Source organism: Rattus norvegicus, chromosome 8 (genome assembly GCF_021556685.1).
Source record: "Rattus norvegicus strain SHRSP/BbbUtx chromosome 8, alternate assembly SHRSP_T2T, whole genome shotgun sequence".
NCBI classification, from domain to species: domain Eukaryota; kingdom Metazoa; phylum Chordata; class Mammalia; order Rodentia; family Muridae; genus Rattus; species Rattus norvegicus.
Genome location: NC_141541.1, coordinates 71762362 through 71784103, shown reverse-complemented (window position 1 = coordinate 71784103; position 21742 = coordinate 71762362). Strand labels below are relative to the sequence as shown.

Sequence of the window (21742 nt, the reverse complement as noted above, 5' to 3'; positions counted from 1 at the left end):
AAGTATTGACCTAAGGAAATGAAGTAAATTAGCTGAGTAGCTCACACCCACCATCATGGCCTAAGCTTTGCCTTTTCTGTAACAGATTCACATTGAGAGGTATCTCGGAATTGTAAACCAGGAGGTGATAATGACTCCTGTGAAGAGCTTAGACTCCCCTATCAATTCCAAATGGTAAGTAAAACAGCCAGTTAGAGCCCAGAGCAAGTAACACCAAGGACCTTCATCTCTTAGGCAAAAATGCCTGAAGTTAGTATCAGAATGTGGGATTCAGGGACACCTGCTTGCAGGCTACTTCAGGCCTACTGCCTGACGGCAGGGCCATTGTTTGGGATCCTGGATTGTATTGCTTTTTGGTGAGAAATAGTTAAAATTCTCCAAGGTGATATTCCAGTGAGAATGGGTTGGGTTTTACAGCGTTTAGATACCTGGCACTTTTTGCAGTTTTGTACTTCCATATATGCTTTATTACTAAGGTAATTTGGGGCCTGGGGACATGGATCAGGGGCTGAGAGTGCATACTGCCTTTCTAGGAGACCTGGGTTCAGTTCCTAGCAGCCACAGGGGATGGTTCAGAACTTCCAGTGACTCCAGCTCCAGGAGATTTGACACCCTCTTCTGGCCTCTGCAGGCACACCTCTGTCCCCCAATACACACAGTGTATAGAATGCATGTTCATGCATACATGTGTATACATAAACACACACACACACAGAGCGCATATAATCCATACATATAAAATATAATCCATTCATATAAAATAAATCTTAAAAGTAATTTTGGTATTCATAGTAAGCAAAAAATAATATAGTTTGTTTGAGAAACTCATTATGTAATATACCCTAAGAGATGATTTATTGAATTTTAACTAAATTGAAAAGAAAAGCTCTTGCCTGGCCATGGGCCTCCTGGTAAGAGAATACAGACTAAGCTTGGTAACTGGTCTTCAATCTTGTGGCTCTGCTTTGTGCTTTGCATTGACACCGCTCTCCCAATGTCCCCCTCCATGAAGGTGGTGGCACAGATATCTACCACCCTTTGCAGAGGTGACCCTGCCCTGTCCTCCACGTTTCCCCAGCTCATGTCCATTAGCATCTGCCCTCTCAGGCTACTCCATATTCACCACAATTTCATCCTCAGCACCCAGGTGGTAATTATTACAATTTTATAGCAGACTATCCAAGTTAATATCTTAGAGAGCAAAGTTAATTACCTCATAGTTTGTTGTCACGAGTACAGATAGGCACAGTCTTGCTAAGAGCCTCTGCCTCAGGGTCTCTCACAAGCTAAGTGCTGGCTAGAACAGTCCCTTTAAGGCTTGGCTTGGAGCTGGGAAAGCAGCCTCAGGAGAGATGGGTGAGGTTCTATTCCCACCCTCAGGCACACATTCTCCATTTGCCTTCTGGGTCCTTCCTTGGCATGTAACTGTGAGGCTCTCATCCTGAGGAATAGAAGAAAATTTATTCCATCTGGGAGCGTCTGAAAGCAGAACAGGCCTGGGGCTGGCCAAATGGTGGACAACATGGTACAAGAATATGTTGTCACCATCAGAATGGCTTCAGTGACAGTGATCCTCCTGCCTCAGACCCCCCTAGTATTGGATTTCAAGGGTGAGCAACCATATCTGGCTTCACCCATAATTCTTTGCTGTAACAATACACTGATGCTCCAAATTTCCACTTATGTCTGGGTGTTTGAATCTAAAAACTTGTTCTCCTTTTGGTCCTGATCAAGACTGTCTTATCAGCCCATATCTAATTCATTCTGAGGCTTACAGGAACTTGTACACTGGGATACCCTGTGGCCAGTGCTCTGTGGGATTTAAAAGAATCTACATTTAGAGCAAAGAATCCAACGTGGTGAGAATTACAGTACCCGACAGCACCTGGTTAAACGGAGACTCAGTAGAGCAGATGGGAGCATGCCGAGGTTGCTCGGGGCTAGGGTACATAGTCTGGGGTAAAGCAGTTCATGGACTCAGACCTACTGAAGGAAAGGGAGCTTCTTCTGTCTTCTGGGGAGAATAACATAGCCCAAATGAAAGCCACATAGAGAGTGGCCACTGAAGGTCTGTTCAGCAGGGGGACACGCCAGCTCGCTGGATGGGGATGGGGTGGGGTGGGGGATGAGTGGGGAGAGGGGGACAGACTAGGCAAGAGTTGAGTCTAAGCCCATTTTCTTATATATAGGGAATCACTGATGTGATGGCTTTTGTGTCAGTGCGTGACTCAATGGAAGTGGTTCTTTGTAAAGCTGACTCTGGAAACAACTGTAGACAGCGGCTGGATCACCAGCAGTTCCCCACCCAGTCACCCGATGGCTTCTCTGTCACTTGTTTATGTAGCAAGCAGGTATTGCACAGCTGCTGTTGCTAACCATGCTTTAGATGTGCAAGCTCCATCACTCAGCCACAGACCTTGGCCTTGCAACACAGCTTCTAATCTGAGATGTTTAGACCTTAGTGAAGATCCTTGGGAGGGAGACTGAAAGGGAAACTTATATTGGAAGCATTTGAGCAGCCCCTCAGTGCACTTGAGATTAGACAGAGGTAAGATGAGAAAGACTCAGTGGCCCCAAGACTTGGGTCTGGGCCGATGAAAAGGTAGAGGAGTTGTGTGGATCTAACATATTAGCAAAGCAAAATCGACTTGTGGAACAAAGAGCTGGGGCCTCCTCCTCTCCCTCCTCTTACTCCTCTTTCTCTTCCTCCTCCTCTCTCTCTTCTCATTGGAAACAACTGGATTTAAAGCTAATTTTAATGAACTTTCATTAACTTTCAGCTCAATTTCAGTAACTACATTTTGGACGTGCAGTGTCAGGACTCAGCCCCCTGTTCCATGGGCTTCAGACGCCACTGAAGTTCCCCTGTGCCCTTGAGGCAGGTGGCAGACACTGCTGTCTTCTGTGTGAGATCTTGGCAGTTTCAAGGGCTGGGTGTGAGCCTTGAAACTTGAAATTTGTGTGAAGTTCTCAGTTCTCATTCATTGGAGGATATTCTTATGAATTTGAAGGAGGGTGCATATTCTAGTTAAGTATGTTCATTGTGTCTTTCCCACAATGCAGACATCCGTTTATACTTCTGACTCTTGCAGCAGTGCAGTTTCCGGGCCCTGGAGAACCCTACGATATTTTTCCATCTTTTTCTAGGCTGAAACACTTTAACTGGAATTTTTGATTTTCTGAATTTGTCATGAGTCCATTCTGTACAAATGAGAGATTCCATGCCTTTTGTCACAATCTGTAGTCTGTCTGGAGGCCTCTGAAATACTGAGTTCAAAATCACAGCCATAAGTGTAGTAATTCTTCTCTGTAGAGGAGGTAGAGAAAACAGGCTGACAAACACCTTGCCTACCCGGTGACCAAGGGTGCTCGTTACTTACAGTAACTACACTTGACAGCCTTCCAGGTGGAGCTGCATACTGGGCTGCCAGGTCTGCTGTGTCCACAACCAAAGCTGAACTTGGAGATTCTTACTGCGGAGGATTCTGGGTTTGGAGGAGATGATGCAGGAGGCACTGGGTTGTACCGGCAGTGTTGAGGTTGGGTAGAGAAGCCAAGGTTAAGTAAGTAGACCAGGCTGTATGTTGACTATGAAAGGGGCCTGGAAAACACAGAGCCAGAAACAGGACACACATGTGTGGTTAGTGTAGAAAGCGTCACAAAGCACCTTGATGTGTGCTGCCTCTAAATCAGCCCTACCATCACACAGGGTAAGTCATTATCCCCATTTTATAGACAAAGATCTAAGACTGACTAAGTTGCACCAGATCAATCACATGGCCAAGAATTTTACAGGGAACTCTCAGAGAACCCAGTCTTCTGACTCTAATGCAATGGAGTAATAATAATAATAATGTAATAATGCTTGCAGTAGTTTTCAGTCTGTTTACATTCTTAAAAGAAATCCTTGTAAATCTGATTAAAGATAAACAGTCAAATGAATTACACAAGTCAATGAGATAAAATGTGCCAGCCCATACTGATGAAACCCTCATTGTCAGACATTTTTAATCTTTTTTAAAAATATATATTTTAAAAACATTTATTTGTGTGTGTATGCACATGTGTGTGTGTGTGTGTGTGTGTGTGTGTGTGTGTGTACGCATGTGTGCCACACTATATGTGGAAGTCGTCTGAGGGCAACCTAAAGGACTCACTTCTCATCACCTTTCACTGTGTAAATTGTGGGGATCAGATTTAGGTCATCAGGCTTGGTGACAAGTACCTTTACCCACTGAGCCATCTTTCAGGCCTTCATTTGTAGACTTAATTTTTAAGTTTAGGACTGTCACTTGTAAGTAGGTTAAATTATGACTGGCAGATTGGCTGATCTACTTATCTTTGAAAATGAATCCATAGAGAAAAAACGAAGAAGGGTTTTTGGAGAAGAAAACATTCGGAGTCACTCTACCCTCTAGGCTATTGAGCCTTAGTTTGAAATCACAACACACAGTGAGAGGCCAGCTCAGATGAGAGTCAGGCCAGTAGTCGGCAGACTAAATGTGTGCCAAGGTATCAAACAGACACAGACATCTGATAAGTCTCAGAGTGGAGGGTGTGGCCAACAGTCATCAGCTCTAGTTAAATAATCCAATGGGTGAGCTCTGCTGTCTGGAGCTGTCTCCTTGTCTCTTGTCTCCAATGAAAGGTTGAGGGCTGAAAAGAGCTAACTGGTAGCATATGGAGTAGAACATTTCTGGGGAGACACCTCTTATCTGCTCCTCCTCTCTTGCCAAGGCATGCCCTGTCCCTTATTAGGGTCTAGAAGAGTGGAAGAAGATCTGGACCAGGGCATGGAGTTGGCATCCACATGTGGTTCTGGATGTTTTCTTTTGCCTTCTGTTCAATTGTGTAATCACTTGTCTTCCTCTCAGGAGGGTAGGAAGCCTGCCTAGGATTCCTACGAGCGAGCTTCCCGTGATCCTTCCTGTGAGTGTATGGTGCTGCAGTGGGATGTAGCTCTAGATATGGTGGGGTAGATCACAGTCAAGTGCTAAAAAATACTCGGAATACTTCTTTACAGAATTCTGGGCTTTGCAGCCCACTTCGTGTGTCATCTTCGGCAGACCGCACCAGACTTGGAGTCAAGTCTGTGCATGACAGCCTCTGGGGTCAAGTGCAGGACAAACCATGATTATCTACCTGAGAGCAAAGGAGCTGTTAGAAGAAATTTAAGTGGCTGTGTTGGTTGTTATGGTCATCCTGACACAACCTCAGATTGCCTGGGAGGAGGGAGTCTCTACTGGGAGAGACTGATAGGATCAGATTGGCCTATGCTCATGCCTATGGGGATTTGTCTCAATTGCTGACTGATGCGGGGAGGCCTGGCCCGCTGTGCGTGATGACCACCCGTGGGCACGTGGTCCCAGCTTTCATAGGGAGAGTGTCTGAGCAAGATTCAGAGGGAGGATGCTATCAGTACACAATGTTTCTTCATGGTCTCCGCTTTCAGTTTTTATCTCCAGGTTCTGCCCCAGAATTTCCTCAGTGATGGCCTGTTAGCTGAAAGAGACCCCTCCTTCCCTAAGTTACTTTATCACAGCACCACAAAGGCAAACTAGGACAGTTGTACACAGTAATTCCTGATTTGTTTTCTTATGTTAATATAATTCTTATGCCTTTCTTATACATACTGGTGTCATCTTACCTACTGCCTGGTCGTGGTTCTCAGACAGGTTTGTGATTCTCTGTGGCTGACTCCCAGTCGACATGGGAGGTGCCAGAGCCTGCTGTGCTCAAAGCCCTTGGGGTGAGCATGCACTTGGTGGCATGGAGGGTCATCCTCTGAGTGATAAAGAGCCTGGTCCTAAATTTCCTGTGGCCCATGGCTATGAAAAGCTAGCTATGCCTCTACACCAGGACTAGGACCTTGTGGTCAGGCTGGCAGGAATCCCCAGTGTCTCTTAAACAGAAGGCTACAGCAATTGTCCTGGGGGCACCAGTTCCCTCTGAAGGGGGGGGGCAGCAAGCACTGCAGGTCTCTGCTGCTCTTTGCCAGAGAAAATACAGCTCCTGTTCATACCTGAGAGTCAACCTTGCTCAGGTCTGTGAGGTTTTCCTCTGCAAGAGACACCAGAGAAGAGGGAAGAGTGCACTGTGAACTGAGCATCCTTGAAAGTGATTTAGATCAAGCTCACCACAGTTGTCCCCTCCTTGTACCGTGCTCTCCATGACTGTCAGTATTTTCATAACACTTGACAGGTTGAAATGGACTTCCTTTAATGGTTTCTCCATGTGCATGTAGAGCTGTATATATACACATGTGTAGTGTGTGCACATGTATATGTACATAGCCAGAAGAAGACTTCAAGTGTCCTGTTCTGTCACTCTCTGTCTTGCTCCCTTGAGAGAGTCTCTCAGTAACCCTGGAGCTAGGCAGGCAGCCAACATGCTTCAGTGATCCTACTGTCCGCTCTCAACAGTACTGAGCTTAGAGGTGGTGCATAGCTATGTCTGGCTCTTTATGTGGGATTTGAACTCTCGTCCTTATGCTTGTGTGTCAAGCACCTTTACCCCCTGAGACATCTCTCCAGTCCTAAGGACTTCAGGTATAAAAAACTTATATTTTCTCTTTAAATCCATAAGGTTGATATTTTCCCTATGAAGAAACTGAGGCGTAAATTATAGAGATGGCCAGTGATGAGGCCCACACTGCAGTCCAGGTCAAATGGCCGCCATCTGGTGTTCTCGTTTTACTCCATAGCTTGCTTTTCACAAATGTGGTTCTCCTTGTAAGCAACCAGTACTTAAGAGGGAAATCTGGTGGTATTGTAGTATAAACGGCCAGTAGCTACACAAATTAATCAGTGAGATTGACTAGGGCAAGGCTTTCTAGAGATAAGGACATTATCAGAAGTAGCCGTTTTATTCTAAGCAGTCTGAACTGCCCGGCATGATCCACTCTGGTCCCCACGCTGGCAGCAGCACATGCTGTCAGACTTCCTGCTCACACTGCTCTCCGTGGCCATGCACCACCCATGACATCAGAGTAACTGCCATCTGGACCAGCTCAGTCAGCAGCCTTAGCCTTACACTCGATGGTGCTGGTATTTCAGTGGGGAAAGTAAACAAGAAAACAAAGGAGTACCAGGGCAGACAGAAAAGGAGTTTCTTTCGACGCTGAGTGCAGATGAGGAAGGTTTGCTGTCACTCATGAGCAAAGCATTTTGGGTCTAGCCTGTTCTGAGTTGTCCTGTGCAAGACACAAATCTCAGAACTACAGCTGTTTGTCTCGGGCTCTTCCTGGTCACTGCACCCTACCCCAGTGTGTGTGTGTGTGTGTGTGTGTGTGTGTGTGTGTGTGTGTGTGTGACACATATATACAGAGGAGAAAAAGAGTGTTGATACTTGCCAGTCTATATGAGGGGCACTAGGATGTTTAATAAATAATTAGACTGGGTCATAATGTCATAAATACAGTTTACAACAGTCCACCATGAGATCCCCTCAGAGGGGGCAGAGATTCGTTTTTCTCCTGTGATCCCCACTAAGTCCAACAAGAAGCTGTGGACGTCACACACAAAACCAACTTAGCTGAGAGAAAGAGGCTTCAAAGTAGCTGGGGCTGTAGGACGTGAGGAAAATGGAGGAGACTGCCCATTCTCTCTGCCTCGGGGAGCCCTGTCTGGCTTCCACCCTCCTTTCAAGGATCTCTCTCTCTCTCTCTCTCTCTCTCTCTCTCTCTCTCTCTCTCTCTGTTTTGTTTTGAGACAGATCTAAGTCTCAAAGAGCTTTGATTTTGGCTTTTGAACTTTGGTCTGAACTGCAATGTGCATCTTTATTTCTCCTTCAGTTTGGGGCCGGGTTCTGGTACTTTGGAACCCCAGGTTGATATGCGTTTTCCGTGCTTTGGAAACTTCAGCCCACTTGCTCCTCACTTGCCTGGTTTGTGTAAACAGGTACCATCTGGTCCCATGTCTAGTTTTTTCCTCATGGGAAGTTCTTTCTCTCTTATAAGATTTTCCCTTTGTCTTTATGTCATTTGAATTTGATAGGCTTAACTATAATCTTGGGTCTTACTCTGGGCCAGTATTCTCTGAGATTCCCAGAGCTGTTATTAATTCCAGAACCTTCTCAGCTGTTGATACTCACTGTTAAGTCCCTTTGTCCTTCCAGTATTGTCATTGTGTGGACGTTGCACCATCTGTGGCTATCCCGCAGCTCTTGGATATCCTGCTGTTTTGTTTGCCCCTTTTCACCCCTGCACTTTGGTGAGTTTGCCTTGTGTGCATTTATTGGCAAACCTATCAGAGGCGTTTGTCTCTTACCTTGTATTTGGGTGCAGTGTTTTGTTTGATTCCCTCTGAGGTTATTAGGAGACGCACTTGCATCTATCCTGACACATTGTCTCTCTTCTCTACTAAGGTCTTCAGCCTATCTATCATAGCTATTTTCTATTCCAGGCTGGATAATTGCAAAATATCCACCACCAGGAAATCAGTTTCTGTATTTTAGTATGTCACTCTTAACTATTTTTCTTGCCTTTTGCATACCTCTGTATTTTTGTTGGGTGTGGGAACAGGCTACCCAGGTCTTTCCTGCAAGGGTTACTGTGACTAGAAATTATGCAGTGTTTACTGTTTTCTGTGACTTCAGATCTCTGCACATTCACTTTCCTCCTGCATCTCTGTCTCTGTGTTGTCTCTGGGTTTCCTCAGAAACTCCATTTTAGATCCTGACCCTTGCAGGGTCCTCCTGTGGTCCTCCTCTATCTGCCTAGGGCTCTGTGGCTGTTCATGCAAGCTGCAGGGGAAGTTGTCTGTGTTCCTGTAGGCAGGTCTTTTGGTGGGGTTTGTGTCCCGAAGCTGTCGCCTAACAAGTTTTTCTCAGCACTGCTTCCCTTTACCTTAGGTGAGATAGGAAAGGTAGATCTGCCTAGGATCTATACTTTTCCAGGTCAGACTAAGCCCCTGGTAAAATACTTTCCTTTGAGAGCTGGCTTTCAATACTAATACGTGAGTAAAGGTCAGACCTATGAGTATTTCAGTGGGTATGTTAACTGTGAGTCTCTTCTCTGAGAGCCTCCAGCAATTTGTCATCAGGGTGTAAGGGCCTTCCCTATGGCTACAGGTGCAGTATCTATTCCCAGGCTCCCAAGCCCTCTGAGTCACAGGAGTCTTTGAATCCTATCTTCTTGCTTTTTCAAAGCAGCTCTTTGCCCAGTGATTGCAGTCCTCTGGTGGAGTCAGGAAGTAGTGTTTTGTTTGCCTTTTGCTTATCCTTTTGTAAGGATGGAGATGACACATTCAGCGTCTTTAACATGTTAGAGAAAAATCCAGAAGTCTTAAGCTGCTCTTTAATGATAAGTATACAGAAGTGGGCATCAGAGTAAAACCAAAAGATTAAGTTGTGTTGGTGACTGGATTTCATTCATTTTTTCACTATGCTGGTCATGTTATAGAAACTGAACCTGCATTTACATGTGAAGAATTAAGTATAGTGTGAGGCGCATCTCATTTGTACAATTTTACTGTTTTCACGGTGCTCTGTGGCAGTCCACAGCTTAGCAAGGAAGAGCGTTCACTAGCTCGGCTGTTAATCTTTCCAGCTACTAACACAGCAGACGTTTAAAGAAAATACTGACCATTGGCTATCCCATCATCTGATTTTATTAAACAAAATACAGTGCCACGTGTTTTTCTCTACCAAGATATGCTTTCGAGTTGAGTGGCTGTGTGGGTGGAGCCAGGACTGGTTCTCTTTACTCATACTGGGGCTTATTTGACGCAGGAGCTCTTGTGCTAGTCAGGCAGCGGCAGCACCGCTAAAGGTTGCCCTGGTGCATTGCTGACCAGCGGCGGATTTCCTGACACACTGACAGCAGGGCAGTCTCAGCAGCAAGCCTTGCTTTGCGTTAGGATTTGAGAGGCCCTCAGAGGCAGCACAGGAGGTTTTAACCCCTCTTTCTGTTTACTTATTTAGGGCGATTCCAACTGTAATTGACCAGAAATCCTTTATTTTTCCCATGGCTCCCGATAAACTTTGGGGACTTCAAAAACATCGCGGTTCACTTCCACGCGGCTTTACAAGAGCAAAGGTAGGAGCCCATTGAGCCAGGCAGGGAGTAACCGCCAGGAGCCTCATGGGCCCCAGGAGGATGGGAGGCCAGAGTATGAGATTTCTTTGGGATTATGAAAATAACTCAGTGTTATACAGTGTACAACTCTGTAAATACACTAAATATTATGGATATACACATTCTGAAAGGGAGCTGCTGATATATAAATTATATCCCAAGAAAACTGCTAGTTCTTTTAAAGGTAGCATTTAATTTCTAGTATTTTTGATGGGGAGAAAAGGGTCTGTTCACACTTCCTCACTGCTGTTCCTCACCAAAGGAAGTCAGGACAGGAGCTCACACGGGGCAGGAACGTACAGCAGCTGGTGCAGAGGCCATGGAGGTGCTGTTCACTGACTTGCTCCCTGCGGCTTGCTCAGCCTGCTCTCTTGTGGAATCCAGGACCACCAGCCCAGAAAGGGCACCACTCACAGTGGGTCAAGCCCTCCTCTATTGATCATTAATTGAGAAAATGCTGCGCAGACCTGCCTATAACCCAATTTTAAAAAACATGACAAAATAAACTGTAATAAGATGAACCAAAAACCATCCTATTGGACAAGGCAACCTAACACAGGGAAAAGAGTCCCAAGATCAGGCACAGGAATCAGAGACCCACACATTCTCACTCAGGAATTTCATAAAGATACTAAGCTAAAGCTATTTTATATATATGCATACACACACACACACACACACACACACACACACACACACATACAAAGTTCCTGGTATAGACCCATCTAAGCCCTGTGCTTGCTGCTCTAGTGTATTTTACATTACATTGTATTTTAAGTTAGATAATCTGATGCATGTTGCAGTCTGTGTCTATAACTTGATGTTACTGTTTCGGATGTATCTATAGCACAGAAGTAAAGTCAATCGAAGCACAATTTCTTTTTCCAGAGTTCAGAAGGAACATTCCCTGCTGCTCTGCTGAGCATTTACCAACTGTAGAAATTTCCTGGGGCAGCCTCAAAGGTCTTACAACAGAACCCAAGCATCTGTAGATCCAGACTCTTTGACTTCTTCCTTTCCCCCAGTTGTCTTAAGAGTAGGAACAGAAAAAGCCATTTTGTTTTGTTCATTATCTTAGTGGAAATGCGGGAATTTCTCCCCACTTGACATGAGGTTGGTTGTAGGCTTGCTGTAAATTACATTTATTATGTTGTGATATGTTGCCTGCATCTCTGTTCTCTCCAGAACTTTTACCACAAAGGGGTGGTGGATTTTCTTCCAGGCCTTCTCTGCATCTAATGAGATGATTGTCTCTGGCTTTTCACTTATGTGGTGGGCTGTGTGTGTTGATTTATGTATGTTGAATCATCCTGTGTGTTTTGGATGAATCCAACTGGACCATGATGAAAAATCATGTTGATATGATTCTTTTTGATGTGTTATTGAATTAGGTCTATAAATATTTTGTTGACAATTTTTGCATTTGTGTTCATCAAAGATTTTGGCCTAACATTTTCTTCCCTTTCCTTGTTTTTCTTCTTTGTTTGGCTTTGGTATCAGGGTAATAATAGTTTGGTAGAAGAAATCTGTTAATGTTCCTTACTTTTCTTTTTTGTAAAATAGTTGAAGAGTATTGGTATTAATTATATGAATGTCTGGTAGAATTCTGCACTGAATTTATCTGGCCCTTTTAATTGGGATATTTATAACTGCTGCTTCTGTCTCATTGGGTGTTATAGGTCTATTTAAAAATATCTTTTCTTGACTTAACTTAGTTTGTATCTTTGCATTTTTTTTTTTTAGTATAGTGTAGTATAGACTTTTAAAGAGCTCATGAGGTCTCTGACTTTGCTCCAGGGAGTATTTTTTTGTTTTGTTTTGTTTTAGTTTAATTCCTGTTCCCTCTTTGTTAGTCAGTTCAGCCCTATCCAAAGGAATGTCACAAACTGACCCAAAAGAAGTCTGTTTCCGATAGTTATGGATGCTACAAAGCCCAATCAAGATGCTGGCAGATTGGGTATGTGGTGAGGTCGCATTTCCTAGTTTGGCACTAATCCCATTCCTGAGGGTTCCACCCTTGTAATCTGCTCACTTGCCTCGCCTCCTAAAAGCATCAGAGCAGGCTAACTAGATAGGAGCATGCAGAACATACTGACTACCCCAGATGATCGTGTCATCTTCCTTGGGTACCAAATTTTCATTATTTTGGAAATACCAACATATTTAATGTTCAGCACAATCCTTTGGTTTATTTGGAAAGAGACCAAGGTACATAATGCTAGATATGTTGTCCAAGAGAACACAGCCTGTGCATATCTGAGTGGGTATTGTGAACCTAGAAATGCAGGGCCACAACTCTGTGCTTGTACCCACTGTGATATTCTTTTTATGACAACTGTATTGGGTTTGAATGTCCATATCATAAAAGTTACCGTTCTACACAGAGATACACAGCCACCATGGGAAAGGAACCCTTTTTATAAGACACAGCTGCCATGGGGAAGGAACCCTTTTAATAAGTGCTTACACTGTCTTGCAGTTTTCCTTGCTCACACTTGTGACAGACGTAATTAGCTTGTGACCTGCATGGCTCTTTATTTCTTAAGGTTTGTCATTCTTTTAGATAACGAGCTCAGTGAGCATAGAGTCTATGCTGGTTTGTTCGTTGCTGTCCCATGCCAGGGGACGCTCAATAAATACTTGCTGACGGAGTAAATGAAAGCAACACAGAGACTACACAAGGCGAGCTCACGCCCAGATGAAGCATCCTTGCGGCTCCTGTGTGCTCATGCCCAGGGTAAGGCGGCTCCTGTGCATGCACAGGGCAGGCCACTCATGCCTCGTCATGGTGCTCGCTACCTTAGACCCCTTCAGACACTGTAGATGCTTGCCAAGGATTGTTAGGGCATGTTGGAACGAGGAAGGTAGATAAGGTCTTTGCTGCCACAGAACTTACAGTTGAGTCAGAGGAAACAAGTCATCAGTAAGAGAACAGCAGACAACAGTAAATCCCTGATGAAAAGGAGGCCTGATGCTGAGTAAGGGAGTTCACATTTCCACCCTCCTTACTGCTCAGCGGCTGCTGCTTCCGTTACATTTCTAGGTTTTCATTTGTTCTTTTGTTTTGGGGTGTGTGTGTATGTGTGTGTGTGTGTGTGTGTGTGTGTGTGTGTTCTGTTAAGAAATCTAGATGGTTCACAAGACCAGATCTGGAGGCCTCCGACTTACAAAAGCAATGAAAGTACCTGAGATTTTTTTGGACCATTGTAAAACGTATAGTTATTATTGCTATTCTGTAAGAAAATATAACCTTGGTCAGAAATTTATTTTTCCTTTGAGTTTTGAGCACTGGTCAATGAGCATGAGGACAGACAGGATGTGTGTGTGCTGACTGCTGAGAGCACTAGTGTGTTCCTTGGCACTAGGGAAGCTCTGTTGAGAGATGGTATGGATCTTTTCCACCCTGACCTGACTTTTCCTCCAGGCCTGACTCCCTGGACATGTTTTATCCCTAGATACTGATGACACCTGCTTTAAAATGCCTATCTGCACTGCCTAGTGGCACACACCTTTAATTCCAGCGATAGGGGGTGGAGGAAAGTGGATCTTTGAGTTCAGGGCAAGCCTGATCTAGAGTGAGAGTTCCAAGACAGCCAGGGCTACATGGAAAGACCCTGTTTCAAACAAGGAGAAGAAAGGAGGAGGAAGAAGAGGAAGAGGAGGATGAGGATGAAGCACTTACAAAAATGATAGCTCAGAGCCTGCCCTGTGGAGTTCCTAGAAGGCCTCAGGCTCCCGCTTGGTGGGAAGGCCTGTGCTGTTTAGTAGTTGTAAAATCGAACTGGGCAATCTCAACCTTTGATCACTAACTTTCACCTTTCAAAGTAGGCAAGCCCCAGCTGTTTTTGATACATTCTCTCCCTAAATGGGTAGCTATGTTTGGAATTTGATTTCTTGCCACAAAGCTTAGATGACAACTAGGAATTGCTCAACTGTAATTAAGGAACTCAACTAAGAATTGTTTCTTAAGCTTTTAAAAATATGACCATCTTAAGCTTTACACCATAATTGACAGTTTGAAAAAAATGAAAGTTTGTATTGGTATTTCCCTCTTTGAAGGGGTCCTCTTGAAAAAGTAAAGAAGCAATGATGAATATTATTGAGTAAAACTGGAACCTGAAGTCTTATCTGTGTTACCAGCATTTCCTGTTGCTGTGACAAAATACCAGACAGAAGCACTGTAAGGAAGGGCCCCGGTCTGTCTCACCATCTGAAGGACAGCCCATCTGGGGGGAAAGGCAAGGAAGGCCTGTGCGAAGTCTGCTTGGGAAGCGGAGAGCTGAGTGCCGCTACTGAACTAGGTTTTCCCTTTTGTGAGATCCCAGCCCATAGGGTGCTGCCACCTCTGTCAGGGTGGATCTTCCCCCTTCCACTCAAATAGGTAGAAACGCCCTCATGGACATAGGTGTTTCCATGGTGATTCTAAGTTGACAAAAATGGACCATTATAACAGATTCTGTGGATAAATCAAGTTTCCAGGCTTGCTTATTAGAATACTCATTTCATTTTTCTCTAAATTTACCAGCCATCCATAATTTACCAACTGTGCATATTTGCTACAATTGTAATGAATGGAAACTGTAACACAGGGACACTGAGGCCAAGCTGACTACCAAACTGTCTGGCCTGTGTGTTCCCCAGATGTTGATTTTGTTTGCAGTGATACATCCGGTGCTGTGCATAAGCAGACAAGTAGGGTTTGGATTGGGTATAGATTTTTAACTTTTTTTTTTTTAATATTTATTTACTTTATCTTTGAGCACACTGTTGCTGTCTTCACACACACCAGAAGAGGGCATCCGATCTCATTACAGATGCTTGGGAACCACCATGTAGTTGCTGGGAATTGAACTCAGGACCTCTGGAAGAGCAGTCAATGCCCTTAACCACTGAGCCATCTCTCCAGCCCCGATTTTTAACTTTTAACTGGATGATGGTGATAGTTTTAGACAAGGTCTCACTGTGGAAGCCTCTAACTCACTATATCTTGGCTTTCCAGTGCTAGTATTTTAACTGAGTAAAGATGTTACTTGTTCACAGTTGTTATATAAAGTGTGATTACAGAATTGTTCACAAAATATATGTAGTTACAAAAATAAGGAACTGGGAGATAAAGCAGTTTAACCTGCAACAAGGCATATGTCTGAATTTTTTCTGTCGCACATCCATAACAACAAAGGAATGTGACCTTGTAGGTTTCAGAGTTGACTTTGAAGAGCTTAAGGAACAGAAGATGTATCTTTGGTGGTTCCCTTTTGTCTTAAAGATACATGAGGCTTTGCTTTTGCTTTTTAATCTCCACCTTGAGCTTCATTAAGAGATTCTGACTAAAGCCAACACCAACCAACCAAACCCCAAAACAAACAGCAAGTGTGGTGCATGCCCTGTGCCTGTATTGCCAGGTGGAGGCAGGAGGATCGAGGGCAGCCTAGGTCAGAGGAGCAGGTTCGAGGCTAACCTGTGTTATATGAGGTGTTTCAAAACAAACCCAAAGAATAAAAGAAAGACAAACTTCATTGCCGTTCATTATGTATTTGTTTATGTTTCGATGTAGAACTAGTGGATTTTCCCAAGAGCTTTCAACAGCCCAGTGCCTCAGGACTGTGTCTGACGTTAGCATAGTCAGACCACTCTACCACCTAAGTGCCAGGGCGCCCCTGTTTGAGAAGCAGAGAGAGGGTTGTGTGACATCAACTTCTTTATCAGCTGTCTCTGGAGGCCCTTGTATGTGCTTAGCACTCTGCTGGGTACTGGTACTACAGCCATGTACCTGTTTTTCTGGAGATAATGTCAGTGAAGAAGGTAAGTAGGGAAGCAATAATAAAATTCAGTGTAAACTTTGTGATGGGCAAAGTATATAGAATTCTAGCGGAATGTTTGAAGAGCACCCAACTCAGATGCAAGAGACATCGATTTCAAAGAAAGTTCCCTAGAGCTGATGTCTAGGGACTCAGTGGGATTGGCCAGAATGATATTGAGACACCGAAGGAAGAGTGACTTCCTAGGCAAAGGGGCTTGAGTTAATAAAAGGCTGCATGGTAGGGCATGAGTGGAAAGAGAAGCAAATATTTCAGTCTAATAAGTACAGCATGAGGAGAGCTAAAACTCCAGTCAGGTCACGTGTTCTTCTGAACTTGACTCAAGGGTCTGAGTAGTGTATGGAGAAATAAAGGCTTTTCAGCAGCCACATGGCGATAAGCCCCGTCCTCCGCTCAGCTAATATAACAAACATGCGCTTTGGGGATGCCGCTGTGCGTCTCCACCAGAGCACACAGCGCAGGTGATGCCAGCTTCTGTCCTCATGTCTGTGTATCTGTCATTCCTTTCTTCCCTCATTGCCTCAGTCTAGGCAACCCCAAAGCAATGCAGGTCGTGGCATAACATAATAATGCAAATGGTATATGAATGGCCCCCTGCTCTGCTTACATTTTACAGTTGTTAACCTTTACCATTCTTGCTTCATCTATTTTTACTGAAGTGTTTTAAAGTACAGACCTAATGACATTTCACCTCTTTAATGCTTTTAGCATGCATTTTTAAAATGAGCTTTTTCCCACTTGCAATGCCATTATCACACCTAATAGAGTCAACGGTACTTGTGAATATAATACTCAGTTCATACTCAGATTGCCCCTGTGAGTCCCCAGATGGTGTTCCCTACTCTTTATCAAAGCCAGGGTCTGGGGAGGTTTTCCTGTTGCATTTATTTCACTTCTAAAGCAGAGGATTTAGAGTCTCTGCTGTCACCTGTTTGTAGACCACTTGGAGCCCAGAGCAGGCTCAGAATGGGGCACTGCATGGTTTGCATCCTGGCCCCAACTTACCAGTTACACTTCCCAAGTCACTTGCTGCCTCTGTGGGCTGGCTCCTTACATGTCCAACATGGGGTCAGGACAACATGCATCTTGAGGGGCTGTGGCAAGGTTGAGTTGACAGGTGTGACTCAGTGTGAGCACTGAGTAGGCACAGGGGTTCACGTCAGTGTTGTGATTGGTCTCCACTGACCTCCAAAATACCTGAGGCATGGGCCACTCATCCCACAGTCTAACGAAGCACTCTAGTTGGGGTAGGGCAGACTAGGAAAGCAGAACAAAAATCAGACAACTTGAAAATAAAATACAGCACATTGGCTTTTTAAACTGTAGGCTGTGTTCTTAAATACTGGGGTGGGGGGGGCACAGAAAATTTGACAGCTGTGAAAGGTTTCTGAATAAAGACAAAATCCAGACTGAAAATTGAACACACATGCCTGGAAGGTGTTTCTCCCAGCCTTACTCTCCGACTTGGTGCAATAATGCTAACTGCGCCCGAGAGGCACATCAGAGTCCTGTGCCACCCTGGGAGACTTGCAGACACACGCTTTCTCACAGGCTTAGTTGGTGTACATGGATACCATGCATTCTTTGAAGAGGTTAGAGTTGCAGGGTAGCTAAGTTGTAACTGGTGGGACATGACACCTACTGGATTGAAGTTATCTTCTGGCCTCAGCCTAGGCCTGTAAGCCCATACATATCACTAATGACATTTCCATGAGAACACTCAATTAAGTACATATTTTTATTTATTCAATTTTCCCAGAGGTGTAAACTCCTAGCAATACTTACTTTTTATAGTCACTTGCTTTTTTGTGTGGGGTTTGGGAGCACATGTGCCAGGGTGCATGTGTGGCGGTCGGGGTGACTGTGGGAGGCAAAATCCATTCCTTCTCCCACTGGAGAATGAGTTCATCCTGGAGACTGAACTCAGGTTCTCAACAGCAATGCCCTTCTTGATTGTGTAGTCTTGCCTGCCTGTCTGCCTGCCGCCTAGATTTCATTGTGGGGTGTGCTGCTGTAGTTAACTAATGTCTCAGAAGTGGCATTCCAATTCGAAACGCTATGTCAGCCGGCTTGCTGGGGAGCTGCTGTTCTCTGGCTACTAACAATCGAAAATAATAACAAGGGGCCGTGGAGTTAGTAGCAGCCTGGGTTCCATAAACACTGGACAGAAGTTGGGTTTGTTGGCTCTGAAAAACACGATACTATAGGTCTTACGCTATTAGCCCGCCAAGAAATTCTTTGTATAGACATGAACAGTGCACAATGTTATTCAGTAGTTAGGAGGCTGTGTGTGTGTGTTGGGGGTGGAGGTGGGAGGGAGGGAGGGAGAGAGAGAAGATGAGTTTAAGGCCAATTTGAGCAGCATAACAAGGCTTTGTTAAAAAATAAAAAATTGGGATGTTTTGGGAGCTGGACGGGATGGCTCAGCAAATTAGGACCCTAGCCGCCAAGCCTGATGACTTAAGATTGCCTGAACCCATACTCTAGAACTGACTTCCTCAGAAATTGTCCTCCAATCTTCACCACACACCCCTGTAACCCCCAAACAAACAAATGTAGTTAAAAGTCCTGACAGTTGCACAGACAGTCTTCCTCACCATCACACCCTGTAAGTTATTATTTACCACTGCAGCAGATTTTAAGGACACAAAGGTAAGGACGTACCTTTCCTCATATCCCATGCTAGCCTCTGCCTCAGCTGTTTTGGGTTCAGTGCTGCTATGTGCTGTGGGCTGTTCTGGGAACCCACAATCCTGAGACAGGCATTGGGCAGACAGTGGGGCAGGGTCCTTACAGCAGTGTGGAAAACCTGCTCTGAATTTGGGGTCCTGGCTGTGTCAGAACCAGGAAGTTCATCACCTCAGAGCATCTCAGGCTTCTAGCAACTCTTACTGCTATGAGGACCTTCAACCCACTGACCTCGTGTGACTCCCCCTCAACTCCACAGTCAGGGCAGAAACTGTTTTCTACGCAGTGCGCATCCCCATCCCCAGGGCTAACAGGACTCCTTCCCCGGTGTGTGCATCCCACCATCTAAGGCCATCCATTCTCAGCCTTCCCTGCACTGCAGTGTGACAGTGGGACCCACTTCACCTCAGAAGGACTGAGCAGTGGTGCCATCAGTTCATCTGTGTGATGAAGGGGACAGTCACAGATGACAATCTCCTTGTCATTCCAGCTTCCTTGCTTTAAGATAGAAACAAGCATGGTATTTGAAGCCATAGCAGCCACTTTGTACACAGTGACAAGGATGGGGCAGCCTCTGGGGACAGTGCATCAGGAGAAAGGAGCCAGGTCCCTGAGGGCTTCTCTGAGCAACTAAAGAACTCAGTACCAAGGGACCCAGAAGACCCTCCCCCACTTAACATCAGACTCAGTGACTAAGCACTGCTGTTTTGCTCCAGAAATCCTGGTGTGGTGCCCCCTGCATCCCCTCCCCCATGGCTTCAGCTGCTCTGTGGATACCCATGTGACTGGGTCACATCTCACAGTGATGTGGACTGCTCTGATTTCAACTGTGTGTGTGACTTCCAGGTTTCAAGTGACACTAAACTCAGCCCAGAAATGCTTTCGTTTTTCTGTACTGAAATCATTTTCACACACACTACCACCACTCCCCCCACCCCCACCCCCGTTTTCCAGCTTGCAGCAATCTTTCCTCCTTACTGTCAGTCAGTGAAAGGACGACCTCCTCCTCCTCCTAGCCACAGTGGAAGAAGTGCTCCTCCGCTGTGAAAACCAGCCTCCAGCGGCCTTAGCTTCTGCAACTGGTTCCTCCAGCTGTGAAGACCAGCCTCGTCTGACTAGTTTCTCCTTTCTCAGGGAATCCCAGATCTTTGCATGACTGATCCAGTTTCTCCACTCAGGACAAACCCAAGGAAGCCTCCCATTATTGTCTGTCCCAGTGATGGCCAGACACCTGGGGTCAGAGGCAAGTCAAATCCACTTCCCCACTGGCAGGGCCCCACTGCCTAGTTACCTTCAGTGGCGGGAGGGGGGCGGCTGTCATGCTCTTCCTCTTGCAGTTTTAAGCACCAGTTAGTTGGATGGGACAGTACCTACCTACCTGTTCTGGCACAAAGTAAGCTGAATAAGTATTTGTTCTCATTCTTCAGTCTCAGAAGTCAGGACAGACAGACAGACAGACAGACAGACAGACAGACAGACACACACACACACACACCCCGTTAGCCATCTTACAGCTTTGTGAACTGGAGTCTGGCTATGTAAAAGCAGCACAAATTTGGTGCTGCTGAGCCTATTGGGGTGTGGGGGGGTTCTGCTTGTTGTGCCTTCTCCCCCTCACAGGGAGATAAGGGGGGAAGCCATTGGGAATAGGATGTTAGAATAAAATAAATGTTTTAACTATACCTTAACTTTAAAACTTACTAAGAAAATGGTTTTTTTTGTTTGTTTGTTTGTTTGTTTTTTGACTAGATACTAGTATATAGTGAATGCACTCAACTGTCACCTGGTGTTACCAGCTACCATGATTTCTGCCACTCTTCACCTTCTTCCCTCCGTCCCCATCATCTATGGGCAAAGCCCCTTTCTTTCCTCTCTCAGCAGAGCCTCCATGGCCCAGGCTGGCCCTAAGCTCTATTCAGTAGAGGATGACCTTGAACTTCTGATCCTCCTACCTCTACCTCTCCAGGGCTGGGATTCCGGCCTGAGTGCTCACGGCTGGTTTTGTAGTTTCTTCACTCTTTCAATGATATATGGTTGATCTGTAAATCCAGCTCCAATCGGCTTGGTCTGCCCTCTATAAAACTACAACGTTCTCCAGCGTTGATCTGGGCGGCCCTGTTACAGCAGGGACTGCAGTGACTCTATAACTCTGCTATTCTTTCAGCGTTTATTAGCAACTCTAAAGAGCTTTTCCTTAGACATTTTTGGTGAGTACCAAATAGGCTTGTAAAGGAAAAGTAGGCTAAATGCTTACTTACCTCCTTTTTATCTTCCAAATTCCAACTTAATTTGTCAATGTTCACATTAGGTATTTTGGAGGGTGACTCTTAAGAACTCGTGTTTTTAGAATACATTTGAAGTATTTCAGTTTACTGCAGTCACCCTCCCCCACCCTTTTAGCCAGTAAGCTCTCCTTTCAATGTCTCCCCTGAGCAGCGCTTTATAATTTATGAGATACTCCACATATAATATCAGTCATTTGAATCTTACAAATGACCCTGCGAGTCTGATATTATTCCCCGTGTTACAGATGAGAAATTTAACTCATGTGACTCAAACTGGGACTCACTGTCTGTTGCTCTTTTCAATATAGAAAACCGTGGTTTGAGAATGAGTGAAAAGTGACTGAATTATTTTCCTGTCTGTCCTTTCTCTGGCCTCAAGATTTACATGGAAGGCGTCTTTTACCAGTGGGAATATGGCATTAAGCAATATCCACTTTAGAAGACATTACTCGGGGCAGACACTGTTGAGAACAGTGCTCTGCTGATGATACTGTAACTCGGCAAATAGCTTCTCTCAACTTTGTTTGTGAAGCATTTCAATTTTGATTACTCTGTGTGGGAGCTACTGCTCAGAGAGCTGCGCGTTGTTTTATGGTCTGCCCATGTCTGGGGAGCTGGCATTACATGCTGCCTAGTGTTTTTAATTCAGAAGTTCTTCCAGAAGCAACCTTAGACTCTGGTATTCCAGCCTTAGTTTTAATAGCATAAGCTATTTCCTTCTTGTATAGCATTGTGGGCATAGTAATAAAATAAATACCACAAAATCACTGATGAGATGAAAATTGAGCTCCCTGCTTCTGTGCAGCCATGTAGGTAAAACAGTAATTGGCTCTGATAATAAGTTTTGTTCTTACAAGCCAAAGTCTAAATGAGAG

The 21742-nt window shown here is 44.8% G+C and overlaps 1 protein-coding gene across 12 annotated transcripts in view; it reads left to right on the top strand.

Moving 5' to 3' along the window:
* Positions 1-21742, top strand: part of Iqch (IQ motif containing H) — a 195928-nt gene that overhangs the window by 13701 nt on the left and 160485 nt on the right. For all 12 annotated transcript variants that reach the window (XM_087561124.1, XM_087561125.1, XM_087561131.1 and 9 more), the window contains exons 3-4: positions 86-174; positions 9922-10036. In XM_087561124.1, coding sequence (XP_087417250.1) covers positions 86-174; positions 9922-10036 — 204 coding nt within the window. The remainder of the gene's footprint in view (positions 1-85; positions 175-9921; positions 10037-21742) is intronic.